This window comes from Phoxinus phoxinus, assembly GCF_949152265.1.
Source record: "Phoxinus phoxinus genome assembly, chromosome: 21".
Lineage (NCBI taxonomy): Eukaryota > Metazoa > Chordata > Actinopteri > Cypriniformes > Leuciscidae > Phoxinus > Phoxinus phoxinus.
In genome coordinates this window covers 11,415,666-11,439,117 of record NC_136896.1, presented here as the reverse complement: position 1 = coordinate 11,439,117, position 23,452 = coordinate 11,415,666, and the positions used below count along the sequence as shown (strand labels likewise).

At 36.3% G+C, this 23,452-nt stretch overlaps 3 protein-coding genes across 9 annotated transcripts; 2 read left to right on the top strand and 1 right to left on the bottom strand.

Moving 5' to 3' along the window:
- The first annotated feature begins 370 nt into the window (after positions 1-370).
- On the top strand, positions 371-5,831 carry phkg2 (phosphorylase kinase, gamma 2 (testis)). Its single transcript, XM_079595864.1, has 10 exons — positions 371-567; positions 1,732-1,835; positions 1,918-2,093; positions 2,173-2,227; positions 2,299-2,364; positions 2,464-2,627; positions 3,358-3,448; positions 3,545-3,698; positions 4,147-4,272; positions 4,411-5,831. Exons 2-10 carry the CDS (start codon positions 1,741-1,743, stop codon positions 4,654-4,656), a joined length of 1,173 nt encoding a protein of 390 aa, XP_079451990.1. The 5' UTR covers positions 371-567; positions 1,732-1,740; the 3' UTR covers positions 4,657-5,831.
- On the bottom strand, positions 5,442-10,210 carry cfap119 (cilia and flagella associated protein 119; the record flags this gene model as incomplete). 4 transcript variants are annotated; one of them, XM_079595867.1, is made up of 9 exons in its annotated part: positions 10,127-10,210; positions 8,499-8,533; positions 8,308-8,373; positions 7,868-8,034; positions 7,681-7,751; positions 6,884-7,000; positions 6,694-6,769; positions 6,454-6,570; positions 5,442-5,602 (listed from the first exon to the last, which is right to left on the bottom strand). In XM_079595867.1, the coding sequence occupies exons 3-9, from the start codon at positions 8,349-8,351 to the stop codon at positions 5,442-5,444; spliced, it is 753 nt and encodes a 250-aa protein (XP_079451993.1). In that variant the 5' UTR covers positions 8,352-8,373; positions 8,499-8,533; positions 10,127-10,210. The 4 variants fall into 4 exon arrangements, with proteins under 4 accessions (XP_079451993.1, XP_079451995.1, XP_079451992.1 ...); XM_079595869.1 differs by having other exon boundaries at positions 8,489-8,533; positions 10,127-10,197; XM_079595866.1 differs by lacking the exon at positions 10,127-10,210 and adding an exon at positions 8,634-8,747.
- Positions 8,960-23,414, top strand: rnf40 (ring finger protein 40). 4 transcript variants are annotated; one of them, XM_079595859.1, is made up of 20 exons: positions 8,960-9,073; positions 10,202-10,345; positions 10,551-10,718; positions 10,887-11,211; positions 14,229-14,420; positions 14,547-14,668; positions 15,234-15,380; positions 15,718-15,792; positions 16,207-16,326; positions 16,413-16,592; positions 16,684-16,819; positions 17,113-17,234; positions 18,010-18,272; positions 18,614-18,731; positions 18,833-18,982; positions 19,102-19,314; positions 20,284-20,409; positions 20,541-20,681; positions 20,777-20,878; positions 21,942-23,414. In XM_079595859.1, exons 1-20 carry the CDS (start codon positions 9,062-9,064, stop codon positions 22,116-22,118), a joined length of 3,033 nt encoding a protein of 1,010 aa, XP_079451985.1. In that variant the 5' UTR covers positions 8,960-9,061; the 3' UTR covers positions 22,119-23,414. The 4 variants fall into 4 exon arrangements, with proteins under 4 accessions (XP_079451985.1, XP_079451984.1, XP_079451987.1 ...); XM_079595858.1 differs by having other exon boundaries at positions 18,833-18,985; XM_079595861.1 differs by lacking the exon at positions 8,960-9,073 and adding an exon at positions 9,173-9,218.
- The last annotated feature ends 38 nt before the right edge of the window (positions 23,415-23,452 follow it).

Genomic DNA, 23,452 nt, shown 5'->3' with positions numbered 1-23,452 from the left:
TTGCTTTACCATTGAAAGTGTTTTATAGCCTAATGGTGGTTACCAAGAAAAAGTAGTATTTAGCTAGTCATGTGATCTCAACATGTCTGCCCTCATAAGGTGACACTCAATGTAACATAAAACAGTCTTTATTAAGCCCCTGCTTTGACTGGAGTGTGATTTTCTACACATATTTTTCAAAATTACCATTCATTTTCGTATGTAAAACATTATTATTATTATTTTAACAGTTTTAATTATTTTTATGTTGCCATATCATAAAAAAAACATAGACAGTATGAAAAAAACGGTAAAAAAAAAAAAAAAAAGGAAATAGTGTGCCGTTACCCGCTCCATCCTGTAGGTGGCAGTGATAAAAACCGAGTGTACTGCTGCTGTCATTTACAAGGCAGAGAAGTGGGTGTCGACGGTGTTGTTGACATTGCCCAGGACAGGAGCACTATAAAAGTTCTCTACAGTGATATGGCAGTATTGTCAACCGCTTCAAATACATGTCTTCAGCCGGATAGTTGAAAACACAGAACCGTCAGATGACTGTGCACTTCGGATGATTTTGTGGAAGTGGTTGTGAGTACATTCTGTTTTTCAGGGTTGGGACAAGACCGCATACGAGGTCAATGATCGCAACGGCTCGTTTCTCAGAACAGTTAGACTGTTTGTTTTGCTCAATTATTGCTGAAGTTAGCTGTTATTTCAAATGTATGTGGGTATTAAGCTGATTTATTATTTGCATTTTGATGCATTTATTAAAAAACTAGGGAAGTGATTTTTATAATTTACTTTTTGATGCATGAATTACTAAATCACTAAGGAAGGGATTGTATTTTGATTCAAAACAAGAATATAATTATTCAGAATATATTTTTAAACGATGTATTTTGATAGGGGTACTCTCATTTGTCCGCTGTAGTCGACACCATTCATTTAGGGTTGAAATGTAAACATCAACCAGTGGCAACTAATAATAAAGCATGTCCGTTATAATAATTAACTTGCAACATTTATTATGAACTTGTAAAATAGCATGCAATAATTAATTATGATCGATCCTGAATAGAAAAGATTGCAGATCGTATCCGTATGAATTTCACACATATACACAACCCCCCACCACACATGCACGTGCACACGTCATTATTGTGTACGTGCTGTTTCCTGCATGTCCATATATCTTTATTTCCACAAAACTTTATTCTATAAAGTAGCTTCTCAATGCACTGGATAGTAAGTCTTAGATTTACACGCAAAAAAACATTGTTATTTTTAAAAGATATTTATACATTCTACTTATAAATACTGGTAAACACATTTTAAATACCAATACTTCTACTACTAATACTACTTTATTAATATTATTTTTTTAAAATAATAATTTTAATAGCCACACCACAGTAGAGCTTAATGTTAACTCCCATAGAAATGTCCAAAGATCACATAAAGCCTTTAATTGTGAGAAAATCAACAAATGAAAAATGTGCTTCACCACTTTTGTTGACATTTAAAATTGGACACTGATGTAGAATGATGGGAAAGGCTTCAGGTAAACAATTGTGGTGGTTTGGATGTAATATAACGCCCCGAATTGTCAAAAATGACTTATAAATAAATGTGCACTGCAGTGGACGTCGTGCATCATAGGGTTTAATGTGATGGCCCATGCATTTCTTGTACACAAAAAGCAAACATGCATATCTTCTCTTCACTCAAGGTAAATAAACATGTCTGTTCTAGGTTATCAGTATGACTCGTGATATCATTCTTGGAGATGAGCTGCCTGACTGGGTTGGGGCAAAAGAGTTTTATCAGAAGTATGATCCCAAAGAGGTGATCGGCAGGTGAGTATTTGTACTATTCAGCAAGTGTTTTAATTTAATTTATTGAGATGTCTTGTGCATAACTAAACTGTCCCGTGTGCAGAGGTGTGAGCAGTGTGGTGCGCAGATGTGTCCACAAACACACGGGGCAGGAGTTCGCAGTGAAGATCATTGAGATCACTGCAGAGAAAATGACAGAACAGCAGTTAGAGGAGGTGAAGAGCTCCACGCTGAAGGAGATCCATGTGCTTACTGTGGTGAAGGGCCACCCGTCCATCAGTGAGTCTGAATGCTACTGCTTGAAATGATGTGTTCAGCCCTTTCTGAGTAGTAACTTACCTTATTTGTGCTTTTTCAGTCACACTTATTGATTCTTATGAGTCAACAACCTTCATATTTTTGGTATTCGACCTGTAAGTATAAATGATATATTATATTCACACTAAAAAATCCAAACCAAATTCACACCCAACTTTTCATACAGCATGAGGAGAGGAGAACTATTTGATTACTTGACTGAAAAAGTCACTCTCAGTGAAAAGGAAACCAGGTGAGTTTTTTTCTTCTTCTTCTCAAATCTTGTTTCAAAGTTTGGTTGCAAATTATTCTTCTCATACCATAATTTGGTTGCAAATGTTCTTGCTTTTAGGAGTATGATGCGTGCTCTTCTGGAGGCTGTCCAGTATCTACATTCTCTAAATATTGTACATCGTGACCTCAAACCTGAAAATGTGCTGCTAGACAACCAGGGACACATCAAGCTTTCGGACTTTGGCTTTTCAGTCCAGCTGGGACCTAATGAGAGACTAAGAGGTGAGAAAATCAACACTGTCCTTTTCACAGCGACAAATCGAATCAAACCCCATTTAAAGGGATGGTGCGGAGTAAAATCAACCTAGGGTCCTTTGCACCATGACCTCGAGCCAACCCCCCCAGAAGCCTTTTTTCCTTGGTCGAACAATATTAAAGTTAGAGCTTATTTAGAGAAATCAGCCGAATGGCTTAGTGCAGGCGCTAACGGCTCCAAATATCTATCTCATAAATTACCCCACTAATAATGTCCATAATGGTACCAAACTCCTATATTAGTGCAAATATGTTCTGTACTCATAAAACGAGGCATTGGAAAGTTTGTAAGTACATCATAAGTTTATTAAAATAACACTTGTCTGATGGGTTATGCTACTGCTAAACCGGACGTTGAAATGATAAACTTATGATGTACTTACAAACTTTCCAATGACTCGTTTTATGAGCACAGAACATATTTGGACTACTATAGAATTTTGGTACCATTCTGGACATTATTAGGGGGGTAATTTACGAGATACATATTTGGAGCCGTTAGCTAATCCATTCGGCTGATTTCTCTAAATAAGCTATAACTTTAATATTGTTCGACCAAGGAAAAAAGGCTTCTGGTGGGGTGTTTGGCTCGAGGTCATGGTGCAAAGGACCCTAGGTTGATTTTACTCCGGACCATCCCTTTAAATGAACAACATACATTGTTTGAACACTGGTCTTTGTCAATTTCCCTTGTTAGAGTTGTGTGGAACACCAGGATATCTGGCACCAGAGATTCTGAAGTGCTCCATGGATGAGACACATGAGGGATATGGGAAAGAGGTTGACCTGTGAGTAAATAATACTCGCATTCTGCTATTAAACCTTTCTTTTGGGTCACAAAAGCATTGTGGATGGTTCATCGTCTGTCCCATGTTTTCCCACAGGTGGGCTTGTGGTGTGATCCTGTTCACCCTTCTTGCTGGGTCTCCACCGTTCTGGCATCGCAAACAGCTGCTGATGCTGAGAATGATCATGGAAGGCCGGTACCAGTTTAGTTCTCCAGAGTGGGATGACCGGTCTGACACCGTCAAAGACTTGGTGAGATCGATGCTTAGCATTGTCTTAAGGCCCGTTCACACCAAGGACAATGACTATAAATATATAGTCCAAAAATTCATTCTAAATATAAAAGAATAGTCCAGACCACAACTATAACGATAATAACACTGTGAAACAATATCGTTGGAATCATTTTCAAAGTGCTATTTTTTCCAGCTGATGAATGATAAAAAAATATTGACAGTCAAATCAGAATCCATCTTGCTTTAAAGAGCTCAATATATAGATAGATAAATTATAAATGCATAAATAAATACATTAGAATAAACTGAATATTGACTGCTGGTGTGGACGCTAATATAGTTATCTTTATTGTTAACGTTCTTGATGTGAACAGGCCTTTAGCCTGGAGCATACAGGCTTACTGTCAATATTGAGAAATGTACCCATGTTACACTCTTTGCTTAAAAAGTTGAAATGCCCTTAGATCGCAAGGCTTTTAGTGCTGGAGCCCACACTTCGCCTCACGGCCGAGCAAGCTTTAGCTCATCCTTTTTTCCGTCAGTACCAAAAGGAGGACGTGCGGATCTTTAGCCCCAGGAAGACATTTAAGGTGCGTTCTTTAGAAATTATTCTAACATGTTGGTTTGCTGCTCAAGAAATGTTTCTTATTATTATCAATGTTGAAAACAGTTGTGCTGGTTGAAGTATAATTCCAATTGTAATTCAAAACTGTTCTTTGCATTTTCAGGCCCTGATCTTGACAGTGTTAGCTTGTATACGAATGCAGTGCCGCTACTACCGAGCCAGACCATTAACAAAGGAGCACCTAGCAAGAGACCCTTATTCCATCCGCGGTGTGCGCAAGCTGATTGACGGCTGTGCTTTCCGCATATATGGACACTGGGTCAAGAAAGGGGAGCAACAGAATCGAGCTGCTCTGTTCCAGAACACTGCTAAAATCATTCTACTGGGCCTTGAAGACTTTGAAAACTAAAGGTCATGTTTTTGTTTCTAAAGATGTCCCTCATCTGTCCATTTACAGTTTTATTGTTTGTTTGTTTGTTTGTTTTTGTTTTTGTGGTTATAGCCTGCCTGTCAACAAGGCACACAAAACACAGCTGTTGGATTTTTATAGATTTTTTTTTTTGTCTTCAAAGAGGGATGGTGCTTTTTGATTTTAACAGCATTTTAACCTCATTTTAACCACTCACTGTGGATTTTATTTTTTAAATGTATGGCCGGTGGTATCTTCTAATATTCCTCATTATATGGACCAGCTTGATATGAAGAGATAAAGTTTTTTTTGTATTTACAATTAACTATCAGATTGGAAGGAGCTTGTTTCCTTGTCAACCTCTTTAGCCTTTGTCTGTTATTGACACACAGCAGATTGTATTTGAATTTATTATTACTGTTATGCTTCGAAAACAATTCCAGGTTGTTGAAGCCTAAACCATAGTCGGACAGGGAACATTTAACAGGATTTTAAGACTTTCAATACAAAGGATAACATACTTGATACATCGCATTACTACTGAGAGTTGTTTTAAAATCCTTACAAAATTGTGTGTACAGGTTTTATTCCTTTTTAACCTCTACATATGTTTTACCACTTATTTCATTTGATCACAGTTGACTAGACATTATCCCGTCATCATCAAGGGTACTGTAGTAATTCTAAACAGGTATACATATATAAATAATATAATTACTGTATTTTGTGTGTTTCTACTTTTTGAAAGGAGTGGTTTCAAAACTAAATATGTGGAACATATTTTCTTATTTCTTAACTTGAATCTTGGCCTCCAGTTTACTAATGGTATCATTGAGTTGATCAGCACTGTCCTGCAGACGCTGTTGTAGCTGATCAGTCAAGCGCATCACTTCATCCCTCACTTCTTTTTGAACTATGGACCTGAGCTCAGACTTTGAAGAAGACCCTTGTGGGAAGAAAAAAAACATACATAAACACATACTTTTATTTTATTTGTGATATGCAGTGAGTATTACATATTAGAGCATGCAGTCTGGCATAAATATGTAATTTCTATTTTAAAACAAAAAATGTAGTGTACAATGGGCACAATTCAAATGTATAATTCCACTCAAACATTTAAATGTTTCTATTTTTTATTTACCTATTTTATATATACTGTATATATATATATATATATATATATATATGTATGTATTTATATATATATATATAAAAACAAAGAAAAGAACTAAAATATTACATTATGCATTAATAATAATTGGTAACACTATACATTAAGGTCTTGTCAGTTAATATTAGTTCATGCATTTAGCTATCTTTAACTAACAATGAGCAATACATTTGTTAGAGTATTGATCTTTATTAACGTTATTTAATAAAAATTAAAAAAAACGTTCAGCTGTTCAATGTTGGTTCATGTAAGCTCAGATCCATTAAATAATATTAACAGATAGGCCTACAACTTTTGTTTTTAATAATTTATTAGTAAATTATGAAATTAACATTAATTGAGATTTATAAATGCTTTAGACGGGGTTTTCGTTGTTAGTTCACGTTAATTAATATAGTTAACTAATGTTAACAAATTTAACATTATTCTAAAGTGTTGCCTAATCATTAGTCAAGTGGGAGGAGAAATGGATGGACTTATACACTGATTTGTACATATACAACAGAAATACATATTTAGAGCCTATACCTTGTTTATGCGTGCTGGTTTTTTTATTTATTTGCCTTATTTGCTTAAGGAATTAAACCAGTTGAATTAAAACGTATAATGGAATATATAACTACCTTGGTTGGGACTGTCTGTCTCTGTGGTCTTCATTTCTGGTAGTGCAGCACTTTGTTGAACTTCTCCATCCATTTCTGTCTTCCTCTCAGTTTCTTTTTCTCCATCTGCAGTACTTTCTTTAAACAACAAATTACAGTATATGCTTTTAAATATCAGTTGTCTGTATGTATGCATGCATATATATGTATGTATGTATCAGAGAGAGAGAGAAAGAGATTTTATCAGGTGTGCATTGGTACCAGATTGGGCAGTTTCCTCTATATTGGTGTCCCCCTCAGGTATTCCAATATATGACAAGGATATATCCAACTGCACCTTACCATGCAAGAGGAAGAGGTAATAAAGTTAATTGTTTTGTCAACATAAATTAGAATTTAGTACTAATACACTAATACTACAGTATCTGGCCTGACAAATCCATAAACTCACCTCTGGAGTAAAAATGTATTTGTATAAAAAATAATGTCTCATATATGTGTTGATGAAATGGTATAAAATTTGTGTCATTTGCTCCGAGCTGAAAAGGTCGACACTGAAAGGAGGCCTCTGTGTTCAATAGGGGAAAGAACAAAAGAGGTTTGAGCACAAAAACGTCTGTTAGCTTTCCAACAGTTATTATTTCAAATCAGATATATGATCTGTTCAAAATTTGGGTTTGTAAGATTTTTGGAAGAAGTCTCTAATGCTCACCAAAGATGCATTTATTTGATTAAAATACATTACAAATTTAAATAACTGTTTTCTCTCTTTATACATTTTAAAATGTTTCTTTTTTTCCTTTGATGGCAAAGCTGAATTGTCAGCAGTCATTTCTCCTGTCTTCAAAGTCACATGATCCTTCAGAAATCATTCTAATATGCTGATTTGCAGCAAACATTTATTTTTGTTATTATCAATGATGAAAATCAACGTGCTTCTTAATAGTTTTGTGGAAATACATTGATACATTTTTTTTCAAGATTCTTTGATTAATAGAAAGTTCAAAGGAACAGCATTTATTTGAAACCTTTTTTGTAACAAATGTTTTTACTGTCACTTTTGATCGATTTGATGACTGAATTAAATTCTTAAATTGATTTCTTCCAAAAAATAAAATCTTACTGACCCCAACACTTTTGAATGGTATATTGTATACATACCTAGCCTGGAAAAACCCAGACCACTCTCAGTTGTAACAAATCTAAATTTGCCGGAAGTGGTTTGGGTTTTCCCAGGCTAATACATACCCTGACTGAATGGCAAAGCAGAAGTTCACTGCAGTAGGTCAAACAGTGATCTGTGTTATTGAGGGGTGTTTCTGAAAATGTTTTACAAGAATGTTCTAATATTATACAAGTATGAGAATATTATCTTGTACAAAATTATAAATATATTGTTAATTCTACAATAACATGATTACTATGGATGCATCACCTGTGTTGAACTGATGCACGTTTTTTATAATGGAGATGAGAACAGAAGTTTGTTCCCTGTTGAAATGTCTCTCTCTGCAGAACAGCACTAGATTTGTATACAACTCAAGAAGTACTCCCTGTTTTGGCTGAGGCACATCAGAGACCAATAATGCTCGGCACAAAATCCTAGAGGGGAAGCAAAGAATGTGCATTCACGTAAGACCAAGCAATGTCTTAAATTATGATAAGCATAATTCCTGTTATGCAGCACCTTCTGTAATTCAGTTTTTTTTATATAAGTGATCTAAGAGCTTTATTCAGCGGATGCCATTGAAAACACAGTAAGTTTATCTCTCACAGCCTCGCTTTCATACTTGGCATGGTGCTGCTCTGAATAAGGTCTATACAAATTAGCATAATATACCTATGTTAAACAATCTTTGTAATATAAATGTAAACCTTTGAATCTCATGTATGGAATTGGTCTTCTCAATCTCTTCCATATCACTGTGTTTCAGATCTGCCCTAGAAATGCAGTCAACAACAAGAATTATTGAGGAGGAATTGTGTCTAAAGATGCTGAAAATGCAAACTGCATTGGATTTTTTATTTATTTAAAAAAAAAAATGTGGACCCTAACTTTACGTTACCATAACAACACCCGTGCTCTTGGAGGCTGGGGCTCCTAGAAAAGATTACAATTAATGTACAAAAATGTATGATATTTTGGGGAAATCACAAGTTATTTCTGATCTCTAGATTCCATGAAAAAGTATAGCTTTTACCTTAAAGTTTTCAAAAGGCTTCATTTATTCCCTCTGACAGCCTCTGAAAACGGCTCTATAAAAACATTAATCTAAACCACCTGTGTGTGTGTTACATCGTATCCTAGCAACTACATTTCTTCTTCTTTAAAAAACCCACTAACCACCAGAACCGCCAATTTAAAAGACACGAAAACTTCACATGAGGACGCACGTTATTATTTTTAATATGACATTGAAACGATCAAAAATAGCAAACGTCTTTTAATGGCACGTGTTTTAAACAAATCAATGAATAAACTGATATTAAGAACAACATTTAAGAACTTTTATTTTCACCCTGCGATGTAAGGGAAGTGACGTAAAGTATCAGACTAGCAAGAAAGAGTCCACAACCATACGTGTTTCAAATAGCTCACTTCGAGCAAATACGTCTGTGATCACAACAAATGTCCAAAAAGGTATGAGTGCTACAAACAAAGTGTTTTAAACATATATTAAGGCCTTTCTATACCCGCTAACTTTTATTTTGATAGACAAAATGTTGTCCTGTAGTGTCAGTGTTCACATATCTACTGTTCTTCCTGTTTTCCGGTCGGAGCGGAGGTTTGTTTCTGGTTGCCAAAAAGTCACTAACACAAATCTATTTTAATACACATTTTTAAACGCGGAGTACCTAAAACGTTGTAGTGTGACGTGCGACATATAGTTCTAACATAATGCAATATATAATGTAAAAGAGACTCATGTTTTTGACCGTTGTATCTCGCTTGCTAGGCTTTAGCTAGCATCGAAGCTAAACTCACTCAAAGCGCCACTGTTGCCTTAAATTAATTTGAAAAAAAGTTTTACCGCATAAATATGTACCCTGTGTAATATGACTATAATATCTTCTTTATAGTTTGTTTCATTATGAAATAATCCAATAAATATGAATTAGATCAAAGACTTCCGTCGTGTTAACCAGCATATGACAGAAAATCTCAAAACAGTGAAATACATCACAAGGGTTTTTCAGCTTAAATCTTCTTATTGTTATCGTTAAATAATATTTTTAATTTCAGGCCAGATATAAATTATCTAAGCAAAATCTCGTTATCAGTGGTCTTTGTTTGATATTGTCAGTACTAATAGCTGTATTGGAACTATACAATGTAAAATTATTTATTTAAAGTGATAGTTCACCCAAAACTTAAAAAATATCAATCACTTCCTCACCATTATGTTCAAATACGTATGACTTTGTTTTTCTTTAGAACATAAAATTAGATGTTGTTCAGAATTTTTTAGGAGTGACAGCAATCATTCACTTGTAATCACATCTTTGTTTTTCCCCCTACAATGAAACTGAATGATAACTGAAGCTGTCATTCTGCCTAACACCTCTTTTTTTTTTTTGTCCCACAAATGAAAAAAGTAATTCAGCTTTGGAACAACATGAGTAAATTATGACAGTTTGGTTGAACTTTTAATTTAACAAAACTGCCTGTGTATTTGAATAAATTGATGCTTACCCTTAAAATTGCATCTGTTGTAGTTCTGAATAATATAATAATAGTCTATCTAATCTAACACTGTGAATTTTGTAGGGAAGCATGTCTGGCACTGGGGGTGGGAAGCGCCCCTCAGGAGGGGATAGTCCTCCTGGCGCACCTGAAAAAAAGATGAAGAAAGAGGAGAAGACTACCACCACTCTCATTGAGCCCATACGCATTGGAGGAGTTTCGTCTACGGTATGTTTCATGTACCAAAACAAAATGCGTTGTAGCTGTTGGGTGCAGTCTTGCAATATGCAATATACGCACTTTACTACTGCATGTGTGTTGATCACCGTTTTATTATCAGTGTTGAGAACAGTTGTGCTGCATAATATTTTTATGTGATACATTTTCGATACAGATTGACTTGTGTAATTTTACCCCAAATATTTTTGTGCAGGAGGAGATGGACATGAAGGTCATTCAGTTCAAGAACAAGAAGCTCTCCGAGCGCCTTGAACAGAGGCAGGCTTTGGAGGATGAGTTGAGGGAGAAGATTGAGAAACTGGAAAAGAGGCAGGCCACTGATGACACCACCCTGCTTATCGTCAACCGCTGTTGGACTCAGGTTCACCACTCTTCTTTTCTTCCAATGCTATACAATGCCAATAATAACAATACTGCTTTAGCACATAAAAATAAGTAGCAAAATATGAAATATCCTTATATGACATCTATTATAACAGATAATAGTCTGATAATATTGTAAGGACTTATTTGAACTCTGTTTTCACAGCTTGAGGATAATATCCATGAATTGCTGCAACATGTTGAGCCCAAGGATACCCCAGCTCCTGTCCAGACTCCTGCCACCCCTCCTGTTCCAGCAGATGTCCCAGTTCCTGTTGTAGCTTCATCACCTGCTCCTGAACCTCCTGCTCCTTTGCCAGCTCCAATAGAAGGGGATGATGGCCTACCCCGGCCGTCACCTGAGGGGGTGGAAGAACCACCACAACAACCAGTGCAAGAAAAGGAACAGACACAGGAGCAAGAGAAGCAACAGCATCCGCCTGACTCTGAGGAGAAGCTGACTGATGTACCAATGAAGGATGGAATTCCCGGTAAATATACTGAGTTAGATACCGATGCCATTTGGACAATATTTAAAACAAAGTGTTTATTCATAGTTTATACTAGTGTTGTAGTACTCGAGTAGACTGATCTTGGTCTCAAGACAATTTTTTTGAAGGTCTCTGTCTTGACCACATTTGTATTTGGTCCTGTCTCGGTCTCAGACTAAGAGGACTTAATGATTTTATCTTAAGACTGATCAGGGCCACAACTATGGGGATATCACTAAATTGCCGGTGTATTGTATGATTTATTTGTTAACATCATTAATGTGATTGGATGTAAAACTTCCTGCTTCAAATGCAGCCAGTAACTTTATATTTCTTAAAGTTTTCTATTTTGATTTATTTTGTTACTGTTGTGTCTAGTCAGAAATCAATGATGTAAACAATGTCACCAAAATTGATACAAATTATGGATGTGAATTTCTACCGCAAAAGTCGAATATCGTTCAAAAATCTAAAATAAACCTGCATATTCTCACAATGACAGAAAGGGAGGCCAATTTCATCTTTAGCGATTTGTCATCAAACAAACTGTTTATTAATTGAACAAGTAACATGTTCTCGTCGTTTTTTTTTTTACATAGTAGACCTATGGTAGGCTAATTGGAAGAAGAAAAAACAATAAGCACTTCAGTCCGTTTGTGCATCGCCAAACCAGATGCTGAAACCAAACCAGATGCTCGTTAGATCAAAAAATTTATCATTGTCATAATGATTTTATGCGAACCTACCTTGTTACCGGCAATAGCCTACTTTTTAAGCAAATTAGTTTCAATCAAACTATTCACAGCCTAACGCTTAATAAGCATATGTCATATTCCTGTCATATTAAACAAAAAATAGTGTTCCCTCTCTGGGAGGAGCGTAACGCCCAGCCGCGGAGAACACCCGCTCGGATGGCACAGAAGGCGCAGGCACACTCAAGTAGGAGATTGCTAACTTTACCAGGCACGGCATAATTTACACTCAACTTTATCATTGTTAATTTTCTTAAACGAGTCCCACACGGAGCTTTTTGGTTGTTGCATGGTTGGTAGCAGAGTTAACTGTCACGACAATGCTCTTCTGTTGCTTGTTTACACTATGTACACAACGCAGGTAGCCTAGATCGCGCAGTAGGGGGTTTCATTCATTCACACATTGTGTCCCCGACAGGAAAATACCCTGCTGCAGGACAGTAGTCAATTATATAGAACACATTGGAATTGTGCAAAAATATAACAATATTTGAAAAAGCTATTTGATGATCGAATTTCGCACACAATTCGACTATTCAAAGATAGCGACTCATCCCTAATACAAATGCCCACAAAATTCAAGATACGATTGCAAAAAAGTACTTATATGAGATCTTGTATTTTATATTATAAAAAAATATATATAATTAAGCAATATCACAAGAGCAAGTGATCTATTTTCACAAATATGAGCATGATTGCTAACAAATCCATAGAACTGTTGTGGATTTTCAAGCAACACACATCTGTGTTTCCTTACTGAATTAATCAGCTGCTTCGAACAAATCATTTGAATACCGGTATATGATTTTGTGACTCATTAAGTGATTTGCCACTAGTGATTCAGTTTCATATTTAAAAGTATCATTTTATTTTTCCATCATATTTCTTTATTCAAAATGTTATTTTTAAAATATTAATCTCAGCATTATTTATACAGTTGTAAACTTCTGTTTATTCTTACTGTATGTATTGAATAACTATACATTTGTCAAGCAGTAAATGTGGACCTTTTAAGATCAAATTTAGTAGGTCTGGTCTTGGTGTCGACTCGGTCTCACCCTGTCTTGGTTTGGTCTCGACACACGCTGGTCTTGATTTGGTTTATGTGCTCTTGACTACAACACTATATACGTTTATACATTCATCCTATTAACCCTGTAAAACTTACTGTCCAGTAAAAGTTTAGGCTGAAAGGAAGTAAAAACGGCACGATTTGCAATGGATGCAGATGAAATGATAATACAAGCTTTTGCTTTCTGCACCATCTTAAAAGGTCAGCAAAACATTGGTCTCTTATGGTGGAGAAAAAAAGAGGAGAGCCCCTGTTGCAGCCTGGGCATTGCAATTTTTTTTTTTTTATGTAATTGCAGTTGGTGTCATTTGCCAAATTGCCACTGGCGCTTTTTCAATGATGTACGACTCGCATTGATCGTAATATCTGATCTGTCAGCTTATATGGCAGACGCAAATGCTTGTATCCAATAGTATTTATTCCAGATTTATTTCCACTTATTTCCAATCTGAGAATATCAGAATCCATGTGCTTTTTTCCTGCTTAAGGCCTGTTCACACCAAGAACGATAACTATAAAATAACTATATTAGCATCCACACCAGCAGACGATGTCGTTCTGTTTAAGCACGTGCTCGTCTGCCACTTTAAAAGCTTGAGCTCGTTACAGCAGGATGGATTCTGATTGGCTATCAATGTTTTTATCGTTCATCATTAGCTGGATAAAATCGTCCTGAAAGTGATTCCAATGATATAGTTTCTCTGTGCCGTTATTGTTATAGCTGTGGTGTGAACTCTCCTATTCTTTATATCTTTATTGTTATATTCATAGTTATCTTCCTTGGTGTACACGGGCCTTTACACGTTCGTGGGTCATATCCGATCTGTGCCACATGGGAGGAAAAAAGCGGAATTGGGTCACTTGAACCATGTAATGTTAATGCGGCTATTGATTTACATAACAATCGCCCAGAATTTCATCTTATTTTTTGGGCCATATAAATAACAGCAAATGCACCAAATTGCATATTTTTACTCAGTTTCGGCCTCTGGGAAAATTTAGATGTTGTTTTTTTCTCTTCGAGTGTGAGCTCCATATTCTCATTAATACTTTACAAGCCATAAACGCCTGATGTATCAAAATACATACTCAAGATACTCAGACCATAAACGAAACATAAAACAATAATGCATCCTGCCTATAGCAGCTTTTACCATTTACATTCATATTGTATTTGCTCTGTTTTGTAGCCCCTCCACCACCTCTCAGCGTGAGCGCAAAGGCTTTCCTGGCAACTCTGGATAACAGCAGTGAGGAGGAGCTGACACTGCAGCTACAGGACAGGATGCAGTTCAGCAAGGGTGCTGTGGCCTGCATGGTCTGCATCTTTGACCGCCTGCATAGCAGCATTGACGAGCTGTGTACTAGAGTGGAGTCAGCTGGTAAAATAAGAGTTAATTTGCTGTGATTTTCAAAGCACAGAATGTTTATTCCAGAAAAAAGTTTGAGTTTGATCACTGTTTGAACAAACACTAAACTATCGCTCTTGCACTTTACATTCTAATCAGTTTGTGAAGATGACAGTCAGCGAGAGATAATTGCCACAAACCGCACACTTCTAGAGGAAAATATTCGACTGCAAGACCTTGCTTCCTCCCTTCAAGGGAAACACCACAAAATGTCATTAGAGGTATCTGATAGCCTAGTTTTGTTTGACCAAATCTTATTTACAGTATATCTACGTACTAAGTTATACACTACCATTGAAAGGTTTGGGGTTCGTATGATTAAAAAAAAAACGAATTAAAACTATTATTCAGCAAAGAAACGTTAAATTGATCATACTATTACAATACAATTGTTTCAAATAAATGCTATTTTTTAAAACTTTCTATTCATCAAAGAATCATGAAATAAATTTAATATTTTTCTATAAAATATTACGCAATACAACATTGACAATAATAAGAAATGTTTCTTGAGCACCAAATCATAATAGTAGAATGATTTCTGAAAGATCATTATACTAAAAATGGTTGCTGAAAATACAGTAATGTCTGCTGAAAAATGAAAGTAATAATATTACTGTTCTTACTGTACTGTTCAAATAAATGCAGCCTTAGTGAACACAAGTGACTTCTTTCAAAAACATGCATAAAATCTTACCAACCCAAAACTTTTGAGCAGTAGTGTAATATATGTGATATGTGTCTTGCACCCTTAGCTGTTCTTAAGACCAGTCTTTGCTTCCACAGTATAATGAACTGGTTGACAAAGTCACGAGTTCTGAGACTAAAGTGTCTGAAATGGAAACGGCTGTGGAGGACCTGCAGTGGGACATCGAAAAACTCCGTAAGAGAGAGCAGAAGCTGAATAAACACCTAGCAGAAGCTCTGGAGCAGGTCAGCTTTCTCTTTATCTCAGAAAATTACTGTTTCATGCTATTTAATGCTGAGCAATTTATTTTATTTCGCTTCCCTGAATTTGAAATAGAACATACATTTTCAGTTTTCATGCAATATATTTCTTTGCCATTCTTGATTTCGTAGTAATCAATGTATTTTGAGCTGTTTGCTCCTCTAGCAGTACTTCCTGTGTGTAAGGAAATTGTACTGCAGGAAATTATACTAATCTTGTTGCATCATTTACTGTAGACACATTTTAGTATTACTAGCAATATGATTGTTATTTATGAATTTCTTGAATATGTGTGTTTTGTCCCCCCCCCCCCCAAATTAGCTTAATTCCGGTTACCATGCCACTGGCAGTTCTGGTGGATTACCAGGTGGTCAAATCACACTCAGTATACAGAAGGTAACAGTTTTTATTTATTTATAAATGATATAATGTATATACATTTAGAATTTTAGCTTTGATCTTTTTATATATAGTTATAGTTTTCCTTATTTTAAAGTTTTATTAACTGTGTGGTTGTCATTTTTGTTTTATATTTCTATTTAACTTTTATTTTTATTTCAGTTTCAGAAATTTTAGTACTTCAACTTATTTATTTCAGTTAGTTGGCAATGCAACATTTCTATTTTTTTATGTAATATATATTTTCCCACTTTATTTCAGTTTTCTAAATGGATTTATGTTAGTTTTAGTTAACAATAACAAACAATTGTGTGAATATATCAAAAGAATTTGTATTAATTAGAATGTAGACCTGATGCCAATCTGTGATTTGTACGTCAGTTTGTCTAATGAGTATTTCTCTACTATCAGTTTGAATCTCTGAATGCCGAGTTAGAGCAAAACCAGGAACTTGCTAACAGCCGCATGGCAGAGCTTGAGAAACTTCAGCAAGAATTACAGGAAGCTGTTCGGGAGAGCGAGAAACTAAAGGTGGCAGAGTTCAATGAGAGTTCAATGAGTTCAATAAGAGTACAAAAAGGATTACATTTTTTACTGACCTCTACATCTCTTTGTAGATGGATCTAAGGAATATACCAGAGGAAGTGTTGAAGGAGACGCCAGAATACAAGTGCCTCCAATCACAGTTCTCTCTGCTTTACAATGAGTCTCTGAGTGTGAAGACCCAGCTGGATGAAGCCAGAGCTCTGCTGCTCACAGCCAAAAACGCTCACCTGCGGCAGATAGAGCACATGGAGGTGAGAGGGATGATTGGACACAAATGATTGCTGGTAGTCATATCTGAGCATGTTTTTTGTGATTTTTGAATGTCATCCTCTCTGTTTGTAGAGTGACGAGTTGTCTCTCCAGAAGAAGTTACGCACTGAGGTCATCCAGCTTGAGGACACGCTGGCCCAGGTGCGCAAGGAGTATGAAATGCTACGGATAGAGTTTGAACAGAATCTTGCTGCCAATGAGCAAGCAGGTAACGTCACTGATACAAGTAATTTGATTTTATTCTTTTCGGTTACCATGCCCTGCAGGTGAGGTGGGATTCCTCACTGGTGAATTTCTCAAGGCCAATCTGTTTTACAGTAACCATGACTGCAACAAGGAAGTCTGTGGGGGTGGTGTATCCTGTCATCACTTCTCTGATTGTTCAGTTTTGGCTGGTGTTCACTTTTTATCTAAGCATCATGAACCCAGACGTCTGTAATTGTTATTTGAATGACTATCAGCATTACCATCTCTCTCTCTCTCTCTTTCTTGTTCTTTCAGGGCCAATAAACAGAGAAATGAGACACTTAATCAGCAGTCTGCAGAACCATAATCATCAACTGAAAGGGGATGTGCAGAGATATAAGAGGAAACTACGTGAGACACAGATGGAAATAAACAAGGTATTTCTCATGCTGGTCTTCGTTGACAGGTTTCCCACCATCACAGAATTTTCAGTCGGAAACATTCAATTACAAATATTATTGTACAACACTAAATTACACAGACACATACATATCTCTCTCTCTCTCTCTCTCTCTCTCTCTCTCTTTATATATACATATACACACAGTAGAACAATAGACAAAGAGCAAGTCACTCTTTGCAACTTTTTTTGTAACTAATTGTAAGCAAAACTCAGTATTTATTTTTACAATGAAGACTATTCAGTGTTATTTATACATTTGATTGCTTTAATTTTCTGATGTATTTCTTACCCAAATACTATCGTTAGACTCGCATAAAAAACTTTAAGCAGTTTATAAAAATGTTTCTCTTTTTTTCTCTTTTACTTATTTGTGCTATCGTTTGTAATTTGTTTATTTGTTCTTATTTTATTACTGGCTGTTTACTTTACTGTCTTTTTTTGTAAATTTAGTGCATAGTTTCAAATAAAGCCACCTTGTGCTTTGTGTAAGCTCCTGCAACAAAATTACCCAAATTAGCATATTTATTAAAGTTTATTTTGTATAATTCATTTCCTTTCTTCATTTGTAATTCACTTTAAAAAGTGTTTTCTAAATGTAAAAGAAAAAAGCATACATGTAAAATATTTTACTAGCTAATATACCATTCAGTGCACTTGTGTTATTGTATGTGAGCTGTTACTTTGCTCAATGTAATTGACTTTTCACTAAATATTGTTCTTTGTGAAATGTCACTCCTGTTGTTTTTCAGTTGAAGTGCCAGAGTGGAGATACAGGTGCGCTGATGTTGGAAGAAAGTGTGGGTGATGGAGGACTGGAGGTAAAGAAAGAGGAAGATGAGGACCAGGAGGAGGAGGAAGAGAGGAGGAGAGAGCTGGAAAGACAACGGGCGCGGGAGAGAGAGAGGGAGGCGGAGAGAGAGAGGGAGCGAGAAAGAGAACGGGAGAGACAGCGCAGTGACGAGCTGAAGAGGAAGGACTCTGATGCCCTGAAGTTGCTGAGAGGAGAGCTCAAGTACATCTTTCCGCCTTAATTATGATTCTCAATACTGCTTGATTTAATATTATCTGCTATTTTCTCAATCATGCTGGATATAAATGGACAATCATAATTAATATACAGTGGCCCCAATAAGTATTTGGTCTTACCTAAAAATTAATTGCATTACATAACAAAATATCAATGCAAGACACACACACATACACACACACACACACACCTTTGTGTTCTTTTTTATAAATAATTAATAATAAAACATACTATTAAAAAAGACAAAAAGCATTTGGACTATTATAGCATTTAATGAACTTCAGATCTGTCACCTTACCGCCATATTATTTCCGTCAAACCAACAGAAAAGCTCAGGAGTCTCAGAAGGAAATGAAACTACTGCTAGACATGTACAAATCAGCCCCAAAGGAGCAGCGAGATAAAGTCCAACTCATGGCTGCAGAAAAGAAGTCCAAAGCAGAGGTACGTGAAGCCTTGCCGTCTTTCTGTGAGGCAAAACCATTAGCATGCCATTCACTTGGGGTGGTCCTTCTCTTAATGCTATTATCAACATTGTCTGGCAGGTGGAAGAGTTGAGGCAGCGAGTGCGGGAACTCGAGGAGAGGGAAAGGAAAGAAAGCAAGAAACTGGCAGATGAAGATGCCCTCCGCAAGATCCGTGTGGCCGAGGAGACCATCGAACACTTGCAGAAAAAACTGGCTGCTACTAAACAGGTGGTGTGTCTAGTTGGTAAACCTAGTTATTGTAAACAATTGTGTTAGAATCTTTCTAGTTCAACAACCTCTGTAGCTTTGGAGCTAGTGGTCTGACAGTGCCCGTGTGGACCTTTCAGGAGGAAGAGGCTCTGCTGAGCGAGATGGATGTGACGGGTCAGGCGTTTGAAGACATGCAGGAGCAGAACAGCAGGCTCATGCAGCAGCTCCGAGAGAAAGATGATGCCAACTTTAAACTAATGAGTGAGAGAATAAAATCCAACCAGATTTACAAGCTTCTGCGGGAGGAAAAAGAGGAGCTGGCGGACCAAGTGCTCACTTTCAAAACCCAGGTGTGCAAGAAAAAAAGCATTTCCTCATACAATCATCATGTGTCCAGGCAAGAATTTACAGATGAACAAAAACAAACATGTTCTCATAATCTACTAGTTGGTGGGTTTTATGAAAAACTAGTCTACTATGGCTGCGTCCAAAAGCTTATAAAGCTAAATGTTTTTGGACAGGCCTCTGAAGCAGTCTAATGATTTATAAAAAAAAATAGAGAGAAATAGCTTTGGTCATAACTAAGCGAATATTTAATTACTACAATATTGATTTCACGCTAGAAGTAACACCAAAAGTGGAAAAGGTAGTTTAAAAACATATATTTACACAAACTGACCACCAACTGCAACTTTCAGATGCTTTTTTATTTTGTAGTTCAACTGTCACGAAATCGAACGCACAGGATAGTGGGATATCATAGGTTGCAACGGTATCTGAAGGTATCTTAGAAAACAGGATGTGACACGATTATAGTATTCACATGCATTTTTCAGCTTTCAGATGCTGTCAATGTAGAAATTTAAGATTCAGGGTTATGTTTCTCAGCGTTTATATTTATAAGGGGGAGGGCTGTTTGGGGTTCTCATGAATAGCTGTAGGGAGCACAACAGATGTCTCAACTTTTTTTTTTTTTGCCATAATTTTTAGCTTAATGTTCCTCTGTACTCAAAAATACACAAATTTGTCCTTTAAAGTTAAATTTAAGTTTTTAAAATGGAGACCAACGGAAATCAGCTAAAAGTATCTTATCTCGTTTGAAGTACTGCAATTAAAAAATTAAGCAAAAATCTAGATAAATTAATTGACTAGTTGGTTTATAAACAACTAGTCGGCCCATCCCTGCTAGAATGAAAGCAAAAATGTATGGGCCTTTCTAATTTTGAGGCAGTAAATCTGCATGTAACAATGTTTAATAACTTCTGTTTTTGCAATAATGATGTTGTTGTATCATCTGCTCTTTTTACTGCCCTTCCCAGGTGGACGCTCAGCTGTTGGTAGTGCAGAAACTGGAAGAGAAGGAGGGTGTCCTGCAGAGCACACTGGCCGCTCTGGAGAAAGAGCTGGCGCTGCGCACTCAAGCACTGGAGCTCAACAAGCGCAAGGTAAAACCAGAAAGATCACAGACGCCCACCTCTGTTCTGATGTCTATGACAACCATGACTCAGCTTAGCCATGTATTAGCATGTATTTCCAGATGTGTGTTTAATGCTGCTTTTTCTGCACAATGGCTCAGGCGGTGGAGGCGGCCCAGTTGGCCGAGGACCTTAAAGTGCAGCTGGAACACACTCAGACCAAGTTGAGGGAAATCCAAGCCTCGGTACTAGACAACCGCACTGCCCGTGAAAGGGAGAGTGCCAACCTCAAGAGAGCACAGGTACATGGGCACGTGTGTTGTAAATATGTTTGGGATACAAATGAGTGGGAACAGTGTGTGAAACTCTTCTACTATGCTGGGGGGGGGGTTTTCAGGAGGACTTGTCCAGGCTGCGGCGTAAGCTGGAGAAACAGAAGAAAGTTGAGGTGTACACAGATGCTGATGAGATTCTGCAAGAAGAAATTAATCAGTATAAGGTGAGGATTGGCTTTGTTTATGCAGACAATCAGTCAAAATTGTATACACACTACCGGCTAGTTTTTTTTTTACTGGGGTCAGTAGGATTCACTTTAATTCAGCAAGGATGCATAAAATCGATCAAAAGTGACAGTAAAGAGATTTATAATATTGCAGAAGATGATTTTTAGTTCAAATAAATGCTGTTTGAACTTTGTTCCGCCATATTCAGCAACACAACTATTTTCAACTTTGATAAAAATGTTTCTTGAGTGCCACATTAGAGCATATTAGAATGATTTCTGACGGATCATGTGACACTAAAATTATGTAATGGCTGCTGTAAATTCACAGGAATAAATTACTTTTTTTCTCCTTTTTTTTATGAATTAAAATGGAAAACAGTTATTCAAAATTGTGATATTTCACAATATTACTGTTTTTGCTATTATTTTGAGCAAATAAATGCATCTTTGGGAGCATGAGACTTTCCAAAACAAAAAAAATCTTACCAATTCCAAACTTTGAACAGTAATGTATATAATATGTATTAATTTAAATGTATAATTTAAGATGAAATGTATACATGTATTATATATATATATTATATATATATTATTATTATTTTATTTATTTTAATTGTGTTGTCAAATTTTTTACAAGAATAAGAATTTTATTTTTAAGAATATGAGTGAAGTCATCAAAATACTGAAAATAGAAATGGAAGTATGAGAAATTAGTTGTTACCAAAAAACTATCATATAATTTGAGCTTCTTCAAAGTAGGCCTGCGTTGCGTAATTACACACTGTGGCCATTCTTTCAACCATTCTTTCATCTTGAGGAATCCAACTGGGATGGTGTTTTTTTTAAAGGAGTTCCCATGTATTCTGGACACTTGTTTTCCTGTACTATTTAGTCCAACTCATACTTTAAAATACAAAAAATAAAACACATTTTTAGTTTTATGGAGAATTTACATAAGTAGAATTTGTATCATTTTCAAACATTTGAAATTTTGACTGGTAGAGTAGCTTTATAAGTGTATTATTTGTGTCTGACCTGACTGTTGTCTCCATTCTAGGCTAAATTACGTTGTCCCTGTTGTAATACACGAGATAAGGAGACTGTCCTCACCAAGTGTTTCCACGTCTTCTGCTACGAATGCTTGAAGACTCGCTATGACACTCGCCAGAGAAAGTGCCCCAAATGCAATGCTGCATTCGGAGCAAATGACTTCCACCGCATCTACATCACCTAATTTAGAGTGGACTTCTTGATGGACTGAAAACAATAGACGAGAAAAGAAGGGATGAAAGTGGTCTTGAAGCACAGGATTACCCTGCTGTGGTATTTTAAAATGCTCTAAAGGGCCACTTTTGCTCATCTGTGATAGGTGGTGCTAGTGACCCAACAGACAATGACAGAATGGAAACAGTTGTGAAGCAGTCATGGTCTATAGCACACACGCAGTGCTCCTTCATTGCAGAGGAATTCATTGAGTTTTTTTTTTCTCTTACTTTTTCTGTTTTATACGTGCATTTTTGAATCACCATGAAAAAAAAGACTGTGTCTGCTCAAATTTCTAAATATCATAAATGTCATAATCCCACAGAATATGACAGACTTTTAAAGTGCACAGAAACTGTTTTGTTTTGACAATTATGGCCTTATCCGTCTGAGTCATACAGTAACTCTATCCAGTTATGTAGTTAGTCAGTCAGTCAGTCAGTTTCTATGGTGACACTCAATGTTATTGAACCCCTTAAAGTTAGTAATGAACAGATGTGATGGGTACTGGGTGGACAGGGAGAGCTGCAGAATTAGAAACATAAGATTGTGGTGCAGTGACTTTAAGAAGACAAAACAGAGAGACCAAGAAATATTCATGCAAAAGAGAATTTTTCTCAACTGGTTGAGCTTTAGACAGATACCATTAAAACCCAAACACTCAGCAGATAATATATCACCAACATGTCAATAACTATTGCACAATTTCCTTTAAAAATAAAAACTGGATACAAGTATTTGTGAACTCAGCTCTTTGCTTTGATGTCAGCCTATCTCACCTAACACATCTTATAGAGTCATTACGCAATGTGTTTAAGCATTGTTTTTCCTAGGTAGTTAAAGCTACGTTTTTGTTTTGATTTTGCAATGAAGATTGATTTGGTAGATGAATCTGAGTTTTCATTTTAACAGTGATGTGAAAAAGATGAAACTGGACTTTCCATGGACATACCCTGAAATATTACAGTCCATATGCTTTCTGCCAATACAATCCTATTTCCATAATGCATGTTGATTTAGAAACTTCAGATGGTTTAGATATGCATAGTTGCATATGATTAGGCATCAGAAGAGGATCACAGGAGAGAGAAAAACCTACCCTGTGTGTGTTTCTTTTTTCTTTTTTTTCTTACTGCAAATTCTTGCCCGGAATATGTATGTAAATATTTTCCATTATATTGCGCAATTGCCCTTATGTTATTCCCCACACCCATGGTCTTACTGTTCTGATCGTATTAATAATAACTGTCTTGCTGCTTTCCTCTCAGTCTGCGTTGTGTGAGTCTGCCTGCCAAACACCGAACT